This window comes from Clytia hemisphaerica, unplaced genomic scaffold, assembly GCF_902728285.1.
Source record: "Clytia hemisphaerica strain Z4C2 unplaced genomic scaffold, Clytia hemisphaerica genome assembly, whole genome shotgun sequence".
Lineage (NCBI taxonomy): Eukaryota > Metazoa > Cnidaria > Hydrozoa > Leptothecata > Clytiidae > Clytia > Clytia hemisphaerica.
In genome coordinates, this window is record NW_027104101.1 from 3,788,651 (window position 1) to 3,810,076 (window position 21,426).

General features: G+C 34.7%; 3 protein-coding genes across 3 annotated transcripts in view; 1 reads left to right on the forward strand and 2 right to left on the reverse strand.

Annotated features, from left to right (window-relative positions):
• LOC136813127 (F-box and leucine-rich repeat protein 13-like) overlaps positions 1–21,426 on the reverse strand; it is a 29,440-nt gene that overhangs the window by 3,525 nt on the left and 4,489 nt on the right. The window contains exons 4-13 of the mRNA XM_067069656.1: positions 20,421–20,541; positions 18,462–18,605; positions 17,576–17,764; positions 16,608–16,746; positions 16,112–16,265; positions 11,139–11,268; positions 10,657–10,755; positions 10,334–10,454; positions 2,642–2,804; positions 2,210–2,329 (exon numbers count right to left, since the gene is read on the reverse strand). Of these exons, the coding sequence (XP_066925757.1) occupies positions 2,210–2,329; positions 2,642–2,804; positions 10,334–10,454; positions 10,657–10,755; positions 11,139–11,268; positions 16,112–16,265; positions 16,608–16,746; positions 17,576–17,764; positions 18,462–18,605; positions 20,421–20,541 (1,380 nt within the window). The remainder of the gene's footprint in view (positions 1–2,209; positions 2,330–2,641; positions 2,805–10,333; positions 10,455–10,656; positions 10,756–11,138; positions 11,269–16,111; positions 16,266–16,607; positions 16,747–17,575; positions 17,765–18,461; positions 18,606–20,420; positions 20,542–21,426) is intronic.
• On the forward strand, positions 5,534–7,979 carry LOC136813128 (uncharacterized). Its single transcript, XM_067069657.1, has 2 exons — positions 5,534–6,317; positions 6,622–7,979. Exons 1-2 carry the CDS (start codon positions 5,612–5,614, stop codon positions 7,917–7,919), a joined length of 2,004 nt encoding a protein of 667 aa, XP_066925758.1. The 5' UTR covers positions 5,534–5,611; the 3' UTR covers positions 7,920–7,979.
• Positions 11,904–14,237, reverse strand: LOC136813130 (centrosomal protein of 83 kDa-like). The gene is made up of 2 exons (XM_067069659.1): positions 14,033–14,237; positions 11,904–13,764 (listed from the first exon to the last, which is right to left on the reverse strand). The coding sequence occupies exons 1-2, from the start codon at positions 14,084–14,086 to the stop codon at positions 12,796–12,798; spliced, it is 1,023 nt and encodes a 340-aa protein (XP_066925760.1). The 5' UTR covers positions 14,087–14,237; the 3' UTR covers positions 11,904–12,795.

The window sequence follows — 21,426 nt, forward strand, 5'->3', positions numbered from 1 at the left end:
AACCTTCCGATAAAAACAAATGTTTTTTTTCTTTGCATGAAAATAAAATTATATACAGGCTGATTATGTCAAAAAGTTTAGAAACATTTAAGAAACATTTAAGGCTCAAAAAACCGATTTCTTAAGAAACATTGAGGCTGCTTGGTAAAACTAGTTTCTTAAAAAAAAAATGTGTACACGCTTTTTTTATATAAGAGTACACTTTATAAGAATGTCCATGATAAAAATGGCCAAAATATTAAGAATAATGCTAAGAATATCATCATCATGGAATTTTGCTACTCAAGCTAAAGGCCGGCGCAAATGAAGCCAACATTCAAAATTTTCTCATCATCAGAGTCAACCAGCTCACTCAAGAGCACAATTGCCGTGAAGTCTTCCACCGTTGCCGCCATTATGGCAAAGAAAATGAAAATGAAAATGAAAATGTTGGACGTTCACCTCAAATGACTTTTCATGCAACATTCCAAAGTTTGTGACGTCATTCGTTCTTGCAACATTTGACGCAACATTTAACAAAAAATGTTGGTTTGAATGTTGGCTTCATTTGCGCCGGCCTTAAGAATGAATGCCATTTTTATAGCATTTCAATTATAAATGGTCAATTACCCCTACTGTAAGTAGGGCTCGCATCTTTCACAAAAATGCCATTTTATGCTTGAGACGTATGTACTAAATGTTAAATCTACTTTAATGGGATAAATTTTCGCGGGGATTAAATTTGTAAGTATTTCTCATTTTATTTTAATCAATTTTGAATTTTTTGTTTATTTGTTTGATTTTTGCTTATTATTTACTACAAACTACAAAATCTACATTTGATACTACGGAAGCCGAGAAGGGACATCCTAATTTTCTTTTTTGCCGACTTTTTTTCTTTTTTTGCCGACTTTTTTTCTTTTTTGTCGACTTTTTTTCTTTTTTTGCTGACTTTTTTGCCGACTTTTTTTCTTTTTTTGATTTGAAAACTTTTTTCTTTTTTTTTTGTCAACTTTTTTTCTTTTTTTGAAAACTCGAGGAATATAAAGATTTCCGAGATGCAGCGGATCGGGAAATTTACGAAAGAAAGAGAAGATAAAGCGAGATACCGACCAATCAAAGTCACATTTACGAACAAAGAGGACAAGAACACAGTGTTGCAAGCAATAACGAAAGAAAAAGGCTTCCCTTACCGAGTGACAGAGGATTCGACCAAAAATGAAAGACAAATAATCAAAGAATGGTGTAAGGAAGCGGAAAAAATGAATGCTAAAATCAAGGGAGACAACACAAAATGGAAAGTCCGGGGGAGCCCGCGAAAAAAACTTTATTTCAAAAAGATCATTGTAAAAAGTATGAGCGGTTTATAGAGGCCCATGTGTCTTCACGTTGGCCTGCAAACCTGCAAAGCTTTATTATATTTACAATAAGCATCACTTGCAGTATGACAATTATTTTTCGGGGAATTTCTTTAACGATCGTTGCATTTAAAGATTCTGTCAATATCTTTATAAAAACGTGTCACGTTGTCAGTCAATGACGATGACATAGCAGTACTACTTATTTTGGCTTTGCTAGCCAGCACCTTACCATTTTCAGGGTCTTAAAAGCTATTAATATGTTTAGTACTGGCTAATTTGAAATTTGTACTTTTGAGCCGCATTAACTAAATTTTTAAACTTTCGGCTGCCGTAGACTTCATAATATCTCACCAACTTCCCAATTCGAAAGTAGCAACTCGCAACTTCTGAACACGAAAAATACCCTGGCTATAAGTTATTATTATAAGGTTCAATCTTAACCTTGGCTTTAATACAATTGCCGCGCGGGCATTTTGTTGTCCGCTTTATCCCACTAAAATCGTCCCAGTCCTTTTTTCGCACCTATAGACAATAGAAAAATGTGTCAAAAAAGGATTGGATCGAGTTTAGGGGGATAATTAAATAATCAAGTGGCACGCGCCTGACCGCGCGACTACGGTCGAAAAGACGTATCTTAATCCAAGATTTCAGTCTGAAAACACAATTTTCGTCAGAATACGAATACCTAACTTTTACATTTACCTTATATGCTCAGCACCCTCTCAGGCTTTCTTTTATTTGTTTATTTTAGTCCAATCAATCGTAATAAAGGTTTTTATATGACTATTATTGTATATTTATATGTAGCAAGAATGGGCCTTCGGGCCTGATGCAACCTAAATATGTAGATAGATGGCGAAAGCACATACCTTTGAGAGATGCGAAGTAGCGATACATCACTGACGCGTATACAATTCGTCAAATTCAACTCTCGAATCTTACTCCCTGGTAAACCTTCCACGATGTACCGGACGCCCGTATCGGACACTCTGAAAATCAATGGCGGTAGATTGTATGATTGAATCAATTCTTGAAGATATTCTTCTCATGATATAGAAAGGAGGCGCACCTTTATGCTGACTAAGCAAAATTGACAAAAGAGTAGCTCAAAATTTGCGCTCCCGCGGCGCAGAAGGGGAGATAGTTGTTCTCTTTTTCATTAAAAATGCTGTATAAGAAAATTATGTCTTTTAATAGCGGACAACCAGAGGGAGAAAATATGTTCCAACTAACTGAGTTGGATGTTTGAACTGTCAATTTGGCCATAAATGAAACCGTATCGTTTGAACTAAGGAGCTTACCGTACGCAATCAGCAAGATTGAGGACACCAAGACTTCGACATTGACTGAGTGCTTTCAAAGACATATCAGTTGCTCGTTGGATGTCCACAAAGTAGAGATAACGAAGTTCAGAACAATTTTTCACCAACAGTTTGATGGAAGCATCCGTCATTCTTGAGTTGCCTGAGAAATTAAAAGGAGATACGAGAATGTCTATGTGGCTAGCCTGTACCAGACGACAGAAATCTTTTAAATGATCACCAAATGTATAACAGTAACAAGAGCCGCAAAGAGGCGGATTAATTTTCGTTAGGTGGACTTTAGTTGGTTTTTAGTAATTATACTAGCCGTCACCCAGCGTCGCACCCACCGAGTAGATTGTTGTTGAACACATCAAAAGCCCTTGGGATAGTGCATAATTATATCATGATTATTTTAAGCACTTATTGCCAGAAATTTTAGCCAAAAAGGGCAAATATCTGAAATGAAAGAATGACAAAAAGGAGAATATTTTACAGTAAGAAAACCAAAGGAAATTTTATAAATTCAAAAGGAGATTAAATATTTTGCATATACTTTCATATATAAAATATTGGTAAAAAGGTAAAAATCAAAGTAACTTTTGGAGTTATATTTTTTGAAATACATGCCAAAAAGCAAAAAACTTTTAAAACAGGGAAAAAATTTCATAATTTCCAACAGAATGCAAAAAGAAAATAGACAAGCTAGATGCTGGATGGACCTACCTGATGATGAAAATTAGATAGCAATAAGGAGAAAAATGAAAACAATCAGTCAGAAAATATAGCGTTTAGCTATATCTCTCATTCTAAACCAACAGAATGTAAACCAAACATCAAATCCAGAAAGGAATAATAAGAAAAGTTCATCATCGACCTTTCCTTGTGACAATCGTACAAAAATCATGATCCAATTCAACTCATGAAAGCATAAAAACCAAAGAAAAATAGCGAAAGAGCAACAGTTGTTGTCTATTTTTTGCCGCCATCTTTTATTTGATGGTTAGAAAGCAGTATGTTCCGATTAACAATACGCTTCCGAACCGGGCGACGTTTCCCGATCGGCAAGGAGAATAGAGCACCGTAGGGATATTTCCTCCCACGTGTCTTGAAGAAATGACGTCTTCCGTCTTGGACAAAGCACACTCTACTGTTTTTTCCACCGGAGCTCGATTTAAAAAGAGAATGTCATGTAAAAATTCACGAAAATGACTTTTTCTAAACCTTGGAAAAGGAAAATGCCCGTTTTAACAAATATCAAATATTTCCTTCTCAAAGGAAATATTTAATTAGATTGGTTGGCGGTCGAGATACTGGCTAGTAATAAAAATAGAATTTCTGTCCAGTATTTCAAGATTCAAGTAAGTAACAACAAGGCAGATCGCATCGAAAAAAAAAAATAAATTGAGGCGGCGACTAGGATATCTTTGGCATAAGAAATAATCGAGGATGGTAAAGTGCTGATTTACCGTCGTCCTCAGTCAATCAGGATCTAGACAAATAGAAAGGGATCATCACCGTCACAGAAGAAACAAGTGATACTTTTATGGACCTACCTGGTTATCAAAACTAATCAATGATGAACATTAAAACAATGAAACACATAAGACATAACTGGTCAAAATGAGAAATGATAAGGTTTGTTTGGGTAAAAAGATAATTTATTTATTTATAAGATAGAAGAATATTTGTGATCTATGCTTCTAAATAGTGATTCCTTTATATCTAGAAATTCATTTTTTGAATGATAGTGATAAAACCTCGAGAAAAACAGAAATTACTGGGCATATTTTTGCCAAATTTCAAAGCATGTGCCTATAAAAAAGTTGAAAAAAACAAACAAAATTTCCATATAATGAAAAGTAGACCTCTAAAAATTCATCAAATCAAAAAGTACACTGTATTTCAGCGGAATATGACAATTTGTAAGCTCTTCAGGCCAGTAAAAATGTTTTTTTTTTCAATGTGCTTATAAATAAATTAAGAATTTGGCCCAGTTCTTATAAAAAAACATTTTAGCAACTCAATTTCAATAGCAACAAGCAACATGCTGAATGGACCTACCTAATGATTAACATCAGATGAAAATAAGAAAAAAGTGACAATAATTGTACAAAAATTCAGAATGGAAAAATAAAGCTTGTGTGTTGAATAATGTAAAATGGTAAAAAGGAATTTCCCCAAATACGAAAATCACTTAAACCATTCAGGCCCAAAAAATCTTTTAAGCTGTTTTTGGCCCAAATTTGCCCAAAAAAATTTTCCTTAAACCTCTGGCTCCGTCACATTTTGGGCATTGCCATTTTGCATCATTGTGCAAAAAATCAGAAAAAAATTATGAGTCAACATTGAGAAAAGCTATATTTTCTTATTTGGTTAAAGGGAATTTCCCCAAAAATACGAAAATCAGTTTTTTAAGGCGAATAAGAATTTTCCAGGAAAAGCCACTTCAGCCATTATTTAGAGAATCTTGCCCTCCATCTTTGTACAAAAAATCAGAAAAAAGTAATGACAGGATTTTGCACAAAGTCCAAAAAACCCTATTTTTAGGTAATTTTTGGCCCAAATTTGCCCAAATAAATTTTTTCTCAAAAATCGGGCTCCGTCACGTTCTGGGCATTACCATTTTGCATCATTGTGCAAAAAATCAGAAAAAAACTAATGAGCCAATCCTGAGAAAAGCTGGTAACAGACGGACGAACGAACGAACGAACGGACATGGGTCAATTTATACCTATCCGGAGGTAGGTCCAAAAATGAGTGATTTAGGTAAGAACATAAATCTATGCTTATAAAATAGTGATTCTTATAGCTAAAAATTATGAATTATTCATACTCTTTTCATAGGGGAAAAAAACAGATAGACGTTGAGGTGACCATGGAAACTGAAAAATATTAAAGATGAAAGTCAACGGGTAGTGAAAAGAGCTTTTCATAGATGGTAAATCTGAACCGATATGATAAATTGAAATGGAAGAGAGGAGGAAAGAATACGCAGCTTTAAATGCTTTGGTTGAAATATTTGATTGTGAGTTTAAGCACCTCTCGACATTTCTAGTTGATGAGGAATCAAAAGACGTCATCCAACATTTCGACGATCAATTTCCACCGAGTCACTTACATTTCCCTATAGTTATCAAGGCATATGTAAGTGGGAGTGTCAGTGAAAATTTGAATACATATGGCTCTGACAGTGATTATATATACGAAATAGGACCAGCAGTTGTCCGAAAAAAACTTAACACTTATTTTGGTTATTTTCAAAAAATATTATGGAAAACATTAAATGATGAACCTGGTAGTATAGTAGACAGTAGAGCTAAAGCTTTTTATTACACAAAGACGAAGTATGATGGATTTTACCAAATCGAAGATAACAATGGTGGGTTTATATACCCAGTTTTCCTTCAAAGAGCACTTTATCATATCCTAGAGATCAACGAGTCCGACTCAAAGTCTAATGAGATTTATTTCAATTTCGACAAAGTTGGCAAAGGAAAAGCCAGCTTGAGGGAACAAGCAGCCAAAAAGTTGAGCGTGAATACTACAGGAGTTCCAAGTCCATCCATACCATCAGCAACAAAAGATAAAGTCATTGCACTGCGTTTGAAACAATGGCCGACAGAGATTGAGCAAAAGTTAATAGACAGGAATCGAAACGTCGAAAATTATACAAGTAAATATTTCTTCATATTGCTTTCTATTTAAGTAAAATAATCCATTGAATCAAAAGCATGAAACCCGAGTTTTAACTTAATGTTTTAATTCTGTTATGGAATAAAGTCCGCCGTCTCAATATAGACTGTAGTGAAGAGAAAAATGGTAATAACTTTTGAATTAAATAGCTAACTGTTTCTGAATTCGCGATAAGGTATTTTAAAAGTACATTGTTACGTTTGCTTTCTTAGCTTTCTTAGATTTTTATTGGTCGCCAGTATTTTTGCCTTTGTAGATAAAAGATCTACCAACTACATTTTTAGAAATTCCGTTATTCCTGATACCGAAAAGTCATCCCGAAAGTCAAAACCCTATGGTTGAATGGAGATTGTCATTTTCATTGGTCGAAAAAGAAATATTTTTGAATTTACCATTACTCTGGCGAAAAGCATATTTGATAATGAAAAATCTATTCAAAAAATTCCACGATGAACCCTTTCACCCTTTGAACGAACTAAATTTAAAAATGTCAAGAAAAAAAGTACCACAATATTATGAAAGTCCATTGAAAAGTTATCACATCAAAACCGTTTTAATGTGGCTTTACGAAGAAAAACCTGATTTCGATGAAAGAGATATTATAGGATTACTGCAACTTGTCGTCGATGGTTTGTTAAGAGCTTTCTCGGAGATGAAGCTTCCAAACTATTTCATACCCAGTCAAAACGTCTTGAACAATCCGCAAAAATTGGATCCTTTTAAAATTGAGAAGGTCAAAGAAATTTTAGAGAAGATCAAGATCACTGATAATCTAATGAATTTATCAGAAATACATCCACTTGAATCGCAGTTACATGGGTTTCAAAGTGAACAAGAACACCAAAGTTTTAAAGCAACACAAATGAGAGATAAATTTTTTCGAGACAACATACCCCCTAATGTCAACTTAAAGCTGATGTTTACTGTTGAAATTCTTAATGAATCTATGAGGCATCTAACGTCAGTTCTTTCATTACTTTTCCACGAATACGAAAATGAAAATGAAAATCTTCAAATCAAAAAAAATGTCGGTTTACTAAAATCAATTTACCAATTAGCAACCCTATGTTTTGGCTTGGTTGATCTCAAAGAGACAAAAAATCGGATCATTTACAGATCTTTCATGAGTCTCATCGACACTTTTGACGCTTTACAGAACCTCCCTGACGAGTATCGTACACCGATGAACAAAACAGAGTGGCTGACGATGAAAGGATTATCTTTGGATTATCCTGTTGATTGGAAAAAGATTACTGCGTTAAAATTAGATGAGGATAAGATGAACAAATTGAGTGAAAACTGGTTGACAATACGCTTTGATGAAATACGTTCTGACATTCAGTTGGGAATGGACCGAGGAGAAATTCTTTTGAATGAAGAGTTTGATGCTGTCAAGACTTTTCAATGTACCGAATGCAATGTATCTTTCCTTTGTAGTTATGAAGAATCATTAGCAGGTCCTGTTGAACTGTTTAGAAAGATGTACGAAGCTCATTTAGAAAGTCTTCGTGAACTGGCTGAAAATGAAGAGCTGTCAACAGAGAAACAATACAAACGGATGACTAAAATATACAAGATATAGGGAAATAAAAGTCATTGAAATCTCTTTTGTTAAATAGCGTTGAACATTTTGAGCCAGCCATTGTTGGCCAATAGATGAGCCCCCCCCCCAAAAAAAAAAAAAAATCCCAAATTCACGCATTCACGTATGCTTTTCGCAATTCACGCAATTTTTGTTCACGCAAAGCTTTCCAATTCACGCATTCACGCAATTTTTTTTAATTTTCACGCATTCACGCAAGTGAAAAAGCCCATTCACGCATTCACGCAAACCACTGGGGGACCCCATAGATAGTTTCATTGCATTCACCATGTCAATGAGACTTTGGGCAACCCCGTTCGTTGATTATAGACCTCAATGGCATTGAAAGAATGTTCTCGCTGGTTACTCTTTACCATGATAATTAAGCTCACTTCTCTTGCTCTCATTGATGAGACATCCAGTGTATTTTTACTTTTATGAGAAATATGTAAATTATTTCTTGTATATCCCAAGGCAAATGAAAGATAATTTTCTTGTTTATTGAATAGAACATTAAAAAACCTTTCCCTGTATTTTCCAAGGAAATTTACCTGAAATTGTTGCATTTTCCAAGGAAAATAGATAAAACACATTTCTCGTTTTTTGCAAGGAAACAACTTAATTCTTGTATTTTTTCAAATAACATCGAACATTACAATTTTCTTGTATTGTCTCCGGAAAAATTCCATGAGTCAATTTTTATATGTCTCAAGCAAAATAACTGAATCAATTTTTTGCTACTTTCATTAAATTGATTTTTCAAGAATCGCTTTTTGCCTTAAAAAAAGGTATTAAATGGTTAAGCTACTTTGAAAGCCAATTTTTTGCCACAGATCGCAGGGAGCTTAAGGCGACCGAGGATGGCATTCATAGCTTCACGCATAAGAAAGTTAGACAAACATTTCATAATTTTGAGCGCGTTTTTCAGTATTTTAGTTCCACTTAAATAGTGTCCCGGTCTATTGTTTTATCATCAAAAGAATTTTCCAGAGTTAATAATTGATCTGATTATCCGAGGCCCGGAATCTTCGAGTTAGAAAACTTCGAGTTAGGAATTTTCAAGATAGGAATTTTCGAGTTAGCTAAATTATGACTGACGTCACTTAACTCTAACTCGATATTTCATTTTCAAAAAAAGATTTTTGAGTTAGAATTAACTCGGATTTTATTTTTCGCAAAAAGTTTTTCGAGTTAGCTAACTCGGAATTTATTTTTCGTTCTCACCTTTTCGAGTTAACTCAAATTTTTTTTGTGTGAGAAAAATTGCTAACTCGAAGTTTTCTAACTCAAAGATTCCGGGCCTCTGATTACCCAATTTGAAAGCTCAGTTTGTCTTTTTCTTATACCTAGAGAATCAATGAATCTAGGAAATTCCCTTTTTTGGGAAATTCCCTTTTTATACCACAAGTAGTTATTATAAGCGCTCCGCCTATGTTAAAAAAATCACTCATCATAAAGTATTTGAATAGTTATGTTTACTAAACAAACGTGTACATTAGTGAAATAACATATGAGAGCAGTATCTAAGTCGACGCCAAAACACAATGGGCTTTATTTTGAAACTAAAACTGTAAATCACTCCCTTGACACATTTGTTAGCATTTGAAGACTGAATTTTGTCTCAGATCAGATGAGAAGTCAAAAATTACTGCATGGCTAATACCATTCCTTTTGAAAGCAAATTCAACTCTATGTGTTCGTTTTGCTGCGGTGGCACTTTAATGAAAGTTATGGCTAGTTTACTATTAGCACAAGAAAAGAAGATCTTGCATTGAGAGTAAGAAAGTGTAGCGAGCATTCCAAAAATTAGAAAAAACTTATGAAGCAATTGCACACAGAGTCCAGATAACCCCATTTTTAGGCACATTTTGCCCAAATTTGCCAAAATATTTTTTGAAAAAAAAGATTTTGTATATTACCATTTTCATCAAAGTGCAAAAAATCAGAAAAAAATATCAATCCAATCGCGAGAAATGTTCTTTTTCCCTAAAAGTGACAAAGGAGGGAATTTCCCTAAATAAGAAAATCCGATTCTTACGGCCAAAACAAATTTTCCGAAAAAAACTGCTTCAGCCACTTTTTAGAAAACCTTGCCCTCCATCTTTATGCATAAAATCAAAAAAACTAATGAGCCAATTTCACACAAAGTCCAAAAAGCCCCATTTTCAAGTACTTTTTGGCCCAAATTTGCCCAAAATCGGGCTCCGTCACTTTTGGGGAATCACCACTTTGCATCACTGTGCAAAAAAATCAGAAAAAACTCTAATAAGCCAATCTCGAGAAAGACTGGTAACAGGACGAACGGACGAACGAACGAACATCGGTTAATTTAAAGGACCTCCACCCACCGGGATAGGTAAAAAAGAACCCATACATACACTAGGTAATGTCTATAAAAGAACAAGGTCACATACTTTCAATCTTGAGACACTGTATTCTTCTCGAGAAAGCGATGTATCTCATGGAAGCATCTGTGAGTAAGGGTGAGTGAAGGATGGACAAGTAGCGTAAGTTCTTGCAATCTTGCATCAATGCCTATGGTGAAGTGTGGTGAGATGTTTGTTATGGCAAGGTAGACGAGTAGACGTAAGTCATCAATTATAGACAAAAGTTAATTGCTCAGTTTTCTTATTACCTTTTTGGTAATCAGGTAATCAATCTCTTTTGTAAAAAAATTAACTCACTCACTCACTCACTCACTCACTCACTCACGAACGAACGAACGATGAAAACCAACCTCTATACACTCATCCGTCAGGGAATGCATCTCATTCAACAACAACTTGTCCAATCGAACGCATCCTTTGGCTAGCATTCGGAAACCCTCTCTTGTGATCTAAAAGAAATATCCAACAAATGAAACAAGATTGCTGCCCAGCACGCTGATGGGTCTTTCTTTTAAAAGGGATAGGTGAAAACAAACGATCAGAAGAACAAGCTATAATCTCGATTTTGTAAGGACCGCTACAGAGGACTGGGAATGACAACAAAATCGCGTAATTCTGATCAAAAACTGAAATTATCTGTTATCAGGTTACCCACGGTCAAGTCATTCCTACAGTCTTTTTAAGAACACGAGGCTTGATATTAATGACAAAAGAAAAACGCCAAGATTTCTGAAGTGGGAATGACAAACAAAAGATCATCAAGAGCATCGCAAAAAGATTTAAGCCACCCCAAAAATCAAGAAAACATTAGAATATCACAGATGACTCTTACCTGATCACAGGCGGACATGTCGAGGTAGATAAGTTTCTGTGAACCTTTACCGCTCGAGAGGTAATGAAGACCGCGGTTCGTGATGTTGACACAACGCGCTATGTTCAGGTACTGTAAACCATTGCAATTCCTGTAAAGGTGAAAATTAAACACAATATATATTTTAAACTTAATTAAAATCCTCACTTCGTTCGTGCTATTTCAAAGTATTTCAAAACGAGACTCGGGGTAGTAATCCCTAATTTCCCTCTATGTCATATCATTACTTATTACTAATCATCAACGGTGAATAATGAACAGTTTTTAGGCAAAGTCGAATTGAATATGCAAAAATATTGGACATGCGAGAAAAGATATTAGGCGTAGACTCCCGGTTATTCGAGACTCCAAAGGAGAATATTAAACTTTTGAAGAAATGGCTTGAAGAGTGTTAATTGCCATGAATATTGACCTGATTTTTTGAAGAAAAACAGTGTTTTGATACTCACACAAAACATTTTACAAGTGAATTTACTATATGACAATACTGTATATCCCGTATCCTACCTCGAGAAGAGTAAAACTTAAGTAACAAGATTTTGTGAACTCACACAAAACATTTTAGAAGTGAATCTATTTTATACTTTTTTACAGACGACAAACGGAAACTTATGGGTAATTCCAGTTTCGGAAAAAAATTGACACGGGGTATACGAGAACATAAGCAAAGATTTGAGACAATAGAATTTGATGTTTTTCAATATTTTAAATACAACATTTTGGTTTCATATATTATACACTAATTACAAGAAAACTGGACTTTAAGTTCATATTGGAAAATTCAAGAAAGGAAGAAGTTTAAAGAATTGAAAGATGTCGACAAACTTACTTTCTAGATGGCAAGAGAAAAGTTATGGGGAAGGGCACTAAAATGGAATGGTTGTGATTTAGAGATCGATTGAGTGTAACGTTGAGCGGGTATGATGATTATAAAAGCAAGAGGCCGAGATGTGAAAGAGGTGGCAAAAGTAGAAGTGCCGGTGGAAGGTGATGGAAGGGTCTGAATAGGAGGAGTATTAGGAACGGGGAGGAGAGATTTGAAGGGTAAAAAATTAAAAAAAGATATATGATGTCGTTGGAAGACGATTTGAGAAACAAGAGAAGATTTGTGAAAAGGAGAAAAGAATTGAGATGAGAAATGGTAAAAATTTTTGATTTCTGGCCACAATTTCCACAGTGGAATCCCATATTTTCATTTCAAAGAACAAAGGATTTCAAGACTTCAACCAAGAGAAGGGTTCTAGTACCCGAGCAAGCTCGTTGAATCTTTTATGGACTAACCATATGAGGTCAAAGGAAGATATTTTTTTGAACCCAATCAGTTTTTTATTGGTATAAATTTGAGATTCCTGAATTCCTTAAAAACTTTTAAAACTTGATCATTTGCTATTATCTGTAATCTCATGTTTTGTCTGTAGGATCAATTTTCTGTCCACATAAAGATTCAGTCGAACTTTACTTGTGTACTATACTCCTTCTCCTGGGAGGCTTGAAAAACTTTGCTCTTTCAAATGGAAACAAAAAATTCAACAATGGAAATTATTTCCACGAATCTAAAGGAAGGAATCTTAAACTAGAAAACAAAAATTGGAAAGAAAAGAGAAGGTTTACAAAATATTTATTGCGAAGAGTTGTTGTCGTTGTTGTTGAAAGAACTTTTAAGTTCATTCAATCCTTGTTCCAAGTCCATGAAAAATTGGTCGAAATGTTGTTCAATGACACCGATAGCTTGCTTGGATTTGCTTTCAAAGAACTTGGCTGGCAGGGTGTTGTTTGCAGTTTGAGGCGCACGGGTTTGTGAGTAGCTTTGGTGCGAGTAGCTTTGGTGGTGCAAGTCTCTTTGTCTTTCATGGCTGATTAAGTCGGCCAAATTATTGTCGACTTGTTTAGTAGTCAAGAGATCTTCGTATTCCATTGGAGTGCTGTCGACTTGTTCAGCAAGCTCGTTGTATTCCATTTGTAGAGCGTACATTTCTTGTCGCTCGGCATTGATGACCGCTTCCATTTCATCGTTTGCTTGCTCATAAAAAGCCAATCTATCTTTCAACGATCTGATGCGACGTGATGATTTCTTAACACGTTGCTCTTGTTCCTTTGTTGTGAGCAACAAATCCTCGATGCGAAGTTCCAAATCTTCCTTTTCTTCTTCGACTTGTCGGAGCATTTTGACGAAATATTTTGTGCTCCGTTCACATTTGTCGAATTCTGTTTGAAGGTTTGCGATTTGTTTTTCTTTTTCAGCACGTAATTCTTTCATCCCTTTCTTCAACAAATCGATCGCAATTCCCTTGGAAATGTTTTCTTGTTCCAAAGATTCGATTTTATCTTTGAATGTTCGGTCTTCTTGTAAACGGAGTTGGTTGACCTCTCTTTGGAGAGAATCGATAGCAGCATCTCTTGAATGAAGTTTATTTTGCAATAATGCAATTTCTTCTCCCATTATGTGTTCTCCTCCGATGCGAGCGCTATTTGTTTCCTTTTGAAGAATATTCAAAGCTCCATCTTTTGAAATGACTTTATTGTTCAGGGAGGCGTTTTCGGCTTCCAACCGAAGAAGCCTTTCCCGGAGTTGTTGGTTCTCTTGAACCTGAAAAAAAATCACCAACTTATCATAAAACTAATTCCATTTGAAATTAATATCTAATCATTTCCAGTTCGTCAGTTGAGGACATTTGCTGCAATAAATTATGAAAATAATACCAATAAAATCTCTTTGGAAGACTGGTTACAACCTCCAAGATTGATTTAAAGATAAATGAAATGAACTTGTGAAGGAAAATCCGATTTCAGATCTAAAATGAAAGATTGGAAATGGACTGGAAATTTAGAAAAGAAGATTTTTTATCAAAACTTACCAAATATAATTCATTTGTGCACTGGCACGTTTTGTCTTCCTTAATCAAAGACATCTATCACAAATTAACTAAATTTTCACTGAAAATCAGCAAAAATATCAAATATTTTTCACAGCGACGTTGCTAACGACTGGCGTCAATTGTTGTCTAACGAAAAATCTGGATAGATGCTCGATTGTTTTTCGTTTCACTACTGTTTAAATTTAAAAAATATTTGACGTCAGTTGATTTAATTTTTCACGTCATTTTGAATAGCACATTGTTTGCGATGCTGCGCATGCTCTCAATTTTGCTGTCAAAGTTTCATGTCATCCAGGATGGAAATCTTCATTGAAATTTCACTGAAGATAGCCATCCTTGATAACATGAAACCTTGAGTATGAAATTAACTTAAATCTCGTGTTCTTTACTCAAACTAGTATGAGATTCTGTTATAATTAAAATTGAGTACTGTTGTTAGCTTGCACTTTCACAAATCTCAACATAATGCAATTTACAACATTTTGACTTTGCTTAACCAATTCGTGGTAAACAATAATTATGGCCAAAATTCGGGACCATAAAACTATTTCGAAAATCTGCTAAACCAAATGTAACCCTTCGAATGGACTGTCGATCATTGACCTTAATATACACTGGACCAAGTTTCTCAATCCCAGCTAAACAAAATCTTTGATCGGAGTTTTTTGAATAGTGGTACCCTAATGGCAGCACTACTCAATAGTGGTGTAAATACATCGAGAGCACTAGATCTACTTTCCCTCCAAAACTTTTGATGCTGTAGCGCCGTTAGCAGGGGGGGGGGCACGCAGTTACTACAAGACAGTATGACACTTACTACCGTGGTGGTACTGTATTCAGAAGTTATGAAAACAGTTACTACACAGTGTAGTAACTGCTGTTTGGGGGTGGTGCCAAACACTAAAACTAGCACTTTTGGTGTATTAAGTGCTTATATTTTAATTCTTTTTAAAGAACTTTCAAAATTTTTCACTAAAAATGAATTTTTTTGTGAAAAAATTCTTTGTTAAAAAAAATATTTTTGTTATAAATGGACGAAAAAAAAATTGAAATTTTTCTCAGACCCAACTTTGAAATTATGCTTTCCGTAATTATCATTAAAATGTTCTCAACAGCTGTTAACCAAGTAAATTAAAATAAAAGAAAATCTAGCACAAAATGGCTTTAGGTTGAAAAATAATCGCAATTTAGGGTAATTTCGAGCATGTTTTTGATGATATCACTCAAAAACAGGGGTGGTACCTGGAAATCTTTTCAGAAAACAGTTACTACCAAGGTGTAGTAACTGCAAAGGGTGGTGGTCCTGAAAAAAAGTGTTGAAAAAGCACTTACTACACATCATGTCTTGTAGTAACTGCGTGCCCCCCCTGCCGTTAGACGTTAATTTTTAATATTGCAATGGCTTTTTTACGGGTACCAATTCAAAAAAAAACTTCGATCAAAGCTGGCAGATATAGCATCGTCCATGAATATATGAAGGTCAGTGCTGCCGATGAAAATGCGGAATAACTATTTAACCGGAACCAAAAGATGTTTCAGAAATGTTTTTTCACCTGGAGATGAACGTTTGGGGAATGTAGCGCAATTCCAATATAAGCGAAAAGAAATCCGGGCAAAACATTATGATCTGTTTTCGAAAAATTGAAAAATTACTTAATTACGAAATAATATATTCAGTCAACTCTTGCTATTTTGAATAGGAACGGGAAGCCTTTGGAAGCATTTGTTCGAATTACGGAGAAATTCGAATTATAGAGTGTTTTTTGGAAGATTTTCCCTTGAAGGGGACTGAAAATTAGTTCGTATTGTAGACCTTTAGTGTTCGAAATAGTGAGGGTCCACTGCATGCTTAGGGTATACAGCTGATAATGGAAGGGGTCGAGAAAAAAGTCACCGCAATAGAGTTCACTAAATCAATAAATCACTAAACTCAGGAAAACGACAGGGTACTCATTCATGAATTTCCCTTTGGCTTAGAGCTTATTTCTTGGAGGGCGATTTTTCTAAGACAATAACATAGTCTGTTCTTCTGGAGGGTATACACCAAAAGTCTCTCACCTCGATATATGTCGCAAAGAAGCGTCTGATATTTCCGTGTCCGAAAGATTGATGTAAAGAAGGGACGGACAGCCGACGGTGATATCTTTGATGACGTCATCGCAAACTGCTTTGCATTGTGATAGATTCAAATCTTGAAGATTTTTGCAATCACCTAAAATAAGAAACCTTTTTATCATTAATTCCCTTTTAATGTATATTTTTCAAATAATCTTTCCAAAGAGAGGTTCATTCAACGTCTATAACTATAAAAATACAAATTTGCTTAAAACCGCAGGACAAGTGAAAAAGTTACAATTTACCAAGAAACAAAAAAGAAAACAAAAATTAGGCCACTTTTAAAAAATCTGTGATCCTCAAAACAATGACAATTAAGAAAAGTCTTTTAAGGATTTCTCTCAAACTATTATTATGTCGGCCTTTATCGTTGTCATTTTTGAGTGTGACCTTATTTACATGCTTTATGGATAATATAACATAGGAGACCATATCTTACCAATCATAGTTAAAGTTCGAGCGCTCAGGAAATCGCACGACCGCATATTGAGGTGACAAATGAAAGGACGACATTTCTGCAACAATATACCGATTGCCCGTCCGGTAATCAAACCTTTGTCCGAATTTGCCAAATCGATCTGGAGACAAAAAAATGAAAAGATTGACTGATGGAAACGAGTGATATGTGAAAACATTTTCTTCATCATTAAAGACAATAAAAAGTCATTGCTTAATACGAGGGTCTCAAAACCATAGATTTATAAAGCCCGAAGGGCTAGATGTCGTGCTTTAAGCCATCGTAGGCAAAAAAAAGTGAATATCGGAAAAAATATTGTTGCTATTGTTTTCGAAAACCCTCGAAGCTTCTGATTGGTCAAGTGCTGAAATTCTATTGTAATGTCACATGACTTAGGTAGGATTTCCTACCTAACCACGGCACACTTTTCAGCAAAAGTACGCTCAAAACCATTGCAAAAATAATAGTCGGAAACTATTTCATCTATTATAGTTTTACATGAAAAAATCATTCGAAAAAATTGTGATTTTTAGTATCAGAAGATTTTGATTCTTTTGAAAATTTTATCCAAAATTCTTTTAGATTAGTCAGTTACTTGTGTCCGCTAGTTTTTCATGTACCAAAAGGGTTCATCTGTTCTGGCGATAAAATCCACCCCTAAAGTTTATTGTTTTTTTTTGTGGCAAGCATTTTAATCTTTAGATACCATTATATTCTTTATAACTTAAACAGCTCTGAAGATATCATCAATCACTTTTAGCACTAAGAAGAACCAGAATTGTGTTATCATTACATGCGAAAAAATAACATGTTTGATTTCTGATTTCAATAAGTGATAGATGATTCCATCAAAGAGTGCTCGATGATAAGAACGGAGAGCTTCATACAGTGTACAAGAAAAAAACAAAATTTAATTATTTGGATTCCTGGTTTCGACAAAATATACATACTCTACTCCACAGGATGTTAGCTTGAGTGATCTCTTTCCAAGAACGACAAATTTTCGAACAAGCCACCAGGTCCGGAAGTTCCAAAAACATAAATATACGGATAGCCAACAATTTGGGAAGTTCGGATATGTGGTCTTTCTTTTCCGTGTTTATTTCGGTAGGATCGATGAGCTCGCCTCTCTCGATTTTCTGGAGTAAATTTAAGAAAAATATTGTTCTATCAAGCTAAAGAAAGAACCCTGACCATTTTGCTGGTGCTATATCATCAAAATCAAAATTACAAAAACGGCTTGAATTTTAAGATTTTAGCATAACTTTTAGGAGGGTGAGGAAAAAATTCCAGTGATAAAGAAGCAATTCGAGATGAAAGGAGTCCTACAAGACAATCTCACCCACAGATTTGAGTCGTTTATAATACTTGTTAGAGTAGTAAAGATATTATATCATAATGGGGTAACATGATAACAGGGTAATAGGATAATGGGGTAACATGATAATGGGGTAACATGATAATGGGGAAACATGATAATGGGGAAACATGATAATGGGGTAACATGATAATGGGGAAACATGATAATGGGGTAACATGATAATGGGGTAACATGATAATGGGGTAACATGATAATGGGGAAACATGATAATGGGGTAACATGATAATGGGGTAACATGATAATGGGGAAACATGATAATGGGGTAACATGATAATGGGGTAACATGATAATGGGGTAACATGATAATGGGGAAACATGATAATGGGGTAACATGATAATTGGGTAACATGATAATAGGGTAATAGGATAACGGGGGTAATGTTGGTCTGAATAATAATGCCCTTCAATTTTCCAATACCATACTATTCTCAAATTTGTTGGTCTATCTATATTACCTCGAAATACTCTCTCGTTTTTCGCGATTCGGCGGAAATTGAAGACCATTGATTGAAGATGAGGCGTTTCAGTGAAAGATTGACGATTTTGGTCAAAGAGTTAACAAAGGTGGTCTGTCGATCGATCTCCCATCTTTTCCAACCCTGAGTGAAAAAAAAAGAATGAATTGACTTTATCATAAGGTTAACAGTTGGTCTTTCAGTAGCCTAGAGATTCATGATATGGTTTATTTTTTATAATGTATGGATTTCACCATTAGGTTTAGGTTTGGGCTACAAGTTTAAATTTCCCATCTCAAAATAACAGTCAAAAACACAGCTAATCAAATTTTGTTATTCTTTTATTGGTCACACTTTGTTAGAAAAAAACGCAATTTTCTAAACTTTTTTATCTTAGTAAGGGATAGGCTGCTGGCATCCACTAACGGATTCGTGCTCCTTATAGAGGATGCTTAATAAGCTATATTTCCTTTGTCCAGAGATTTGCCGCCTTTAGCCGATATACGGCTAAAGACATTTTTAGCTGGCGAGTGTCTACAAATATAACATTACGTAATGTTTAAATTTTCTGTGAGGCACCAAATTATAGATTGGAAAATATATTTGGATTTTGAAAAAAAGGTAGGTGGAAGGAAGTTTGCTTGTTTTTCTTCCTCCTTTCTTGTTTAATGTGGAGATTTTGTAAAAGATGAGAAATTAGATTTATTGAATTTAAGTGCCCTGATGTATCTTCTGAGTGCACCAACAAAATTTTGCTTCATAAAACTACATTTTGATGCTTGAATTTGGAATTGTATGAGTGTATAATTTTTTACCACACTGGATTCGTTGATCACTTTGGCTCCAGATAATTGTTTTGTCAGTTCTACAGATATGTTGCAGATTATTTCAAGGTATTCTAGTTATGTATATACAGTACATTTTGGGGGTCATATTGAATATTTCTGACATTACTTCTTCATGATTCTACAAAAGGGAGTGTTGTTGTTCTTTCAACAAGGGCCTTTAAATGCTAAAACAAACAAAGAACTTTTCTTCAGCTTTGGCATTTCACTTTTTAATACTGTGTGGCCTTTGTATCTTTTCAGGTACTTAGCTTCAATTCTTTGAAGAGATTGGAGTGTTTCTGGTTGTTTTCTTTCACTTTTGTGTTCATATTTGTATTTTTTGAGCTTCGACCGAAGAGCTGATGGAAAAGTTTTGATAAATTTACAGACCAGATATCTTATAAAAGCAAAAGTCAAAAATAAATCTACAGACTGTACATAATGCGCGCATCAGATTGTTTTTTATCTTTTTTCTGTTTTGTTTTTCTGGTCTGGGATTCGAATTTCGAATGTAAACATTCCATTCCAAACGTTCGAAACGATCGTTTTTGCGGGCACATCAATGTCAATCAAATTATTAACTCGCCAAGATTTCCTTTGCGAACCGGAAAGCGGTTGGTAGATCATTAAGCAGACCTATACTACCTGTGGTTTTGTAGAGGTCTGCTATTCAGACTAAGTAAGGGAGGAGGGCGCTAAATTCGAACTACATGTAAATTCTTTGATTCCAATTTCGGCTTCACAGCTCGAACGCATCCTGTATAACATCATATAATAGATAATAGATTTGGAACACATTTTTCTTTAACGATATTTCGACCTCTTACGTGTCTTTCTCAAGTTCAACATCATATAATATAATAAAGGACTCTTGTCTAAATTCTTGCAGTTATTTTAAGATTGTACAGCGAAAAGAACGAAAGGTGATCGGCGGTGGGAGGTGCATGTGGAAAACTTCGAGTTCTCCAATGTTTTTTTCTTCTGATTCTCTGCTATTCATTGCCTTTTAATAGGTGCTCAAACTTAATATCAAGTTATCAAGTTACGGTATTTCTTAAAACAAGCATTAAAAAAAGCATTTGAGAACTTGGTTCACAAATTCGACAAATAAATAAAATAGTGTGAAACTAACCAGCCAAGCTTTGAAAGAACGTCCGCAAATCTTCAAATCATAGTAACGATCAGCCGAAGTCAACTTCTCAGCCAACATGATCCGTTTGTTCTTCTTGTACTGCCAATAAGCGTACAACCCACTGGAATAAAAGCACACAGTCTTATCAAGGTTGAAACACAGCTGCAGTGAACATAACCCTCAAGAATGGTTTTCAAGATTTTCAAGATTTTCAAGATTTGACTTGAGCACACGATTATTTTCATGGATTCCAAATAGACACTTTATATTGATGAGAGTTCTATTATAAAGACCTTTCTATAAATTATCTTGAGTGCAACAACTACCTTGCTTTGAAACCATACCAAGGCGATTAAATTCCTCGAATCTTACCTTAAGGGAACTAATTTTCGATTTTTTTTTCAAAAACACAAAAAATTAGTTCCCGCAAAAATTAGTTCCGCGAATATTAGTTCCCTTAACCCTATTCGTCCTAGGGGGGGGGGCTGTTTCTGTTCGGAGGTCAAATTAATGGTAATAGCTCCTGAAATAAAAGAGCTTTTACCATGAAATTTTCTGTATATTCCTAACTTTTATTTAGCTTCAAAATAAAAAAAATTTGACACCTAAAAATGTTCACATCTTGTGCATGATGACATTTCTGACAGTAAGGTGCCACAAAAATTTACACTTTTCCAATACAAATTTATTTTTATGTCAAATATATCGTTTAAACCGTAATTTATTGAATATTTAGGATAAAATAAGCATTTTAGACTCAGGCAACTTTTTCTTGAAAAAGTTTTGAAACTTGCTGATATAACACCTGTGTATAAGAGAAAAGGTTCAAAGAATGACAAGGGCAACTTCAGACCGGTGAGTATTCTCCCAGTTCTGTCAAAAATTTATGAAAAAGTCATACATACCCAAGTCTCAACCTACTTTAACAACATTTTGAGCAATAGACAATTTGGATATAGAAAAGGAATGAGTACACAAACTCCACTTTTAGTCATGACTGAAATTT

Coding starts and splice junctions, on each gene's coding strand:
- LOC136813128 (XM_067069657.1), top strand. CDS start 5,612: ATGGAAGAGAGGAGGAAAGAATACGCAGCTTTAAATGCTTTGGTTGAA. Junction 6,318..6,621: donor AAACGTCGAAAATTATACAA/GTAAATATTTCT, acceptor CTACATTTTTAG/AAATTCCGTTATTCCTGATA.
- LOC136813130 (XM_067069659.1), bottom strand. CDS start 14,086: ATGTCTTTGATTAAGGAAGACAAAACGTGCCAGTGCACAAATGAATTA. Junction 13,765..14,032: donor GCACAAATGAATTATATTTG/GTAAGTTTTGAT, acceptor ATTTTTTTTCAG/GTTCAAGAGAACCAACAACT.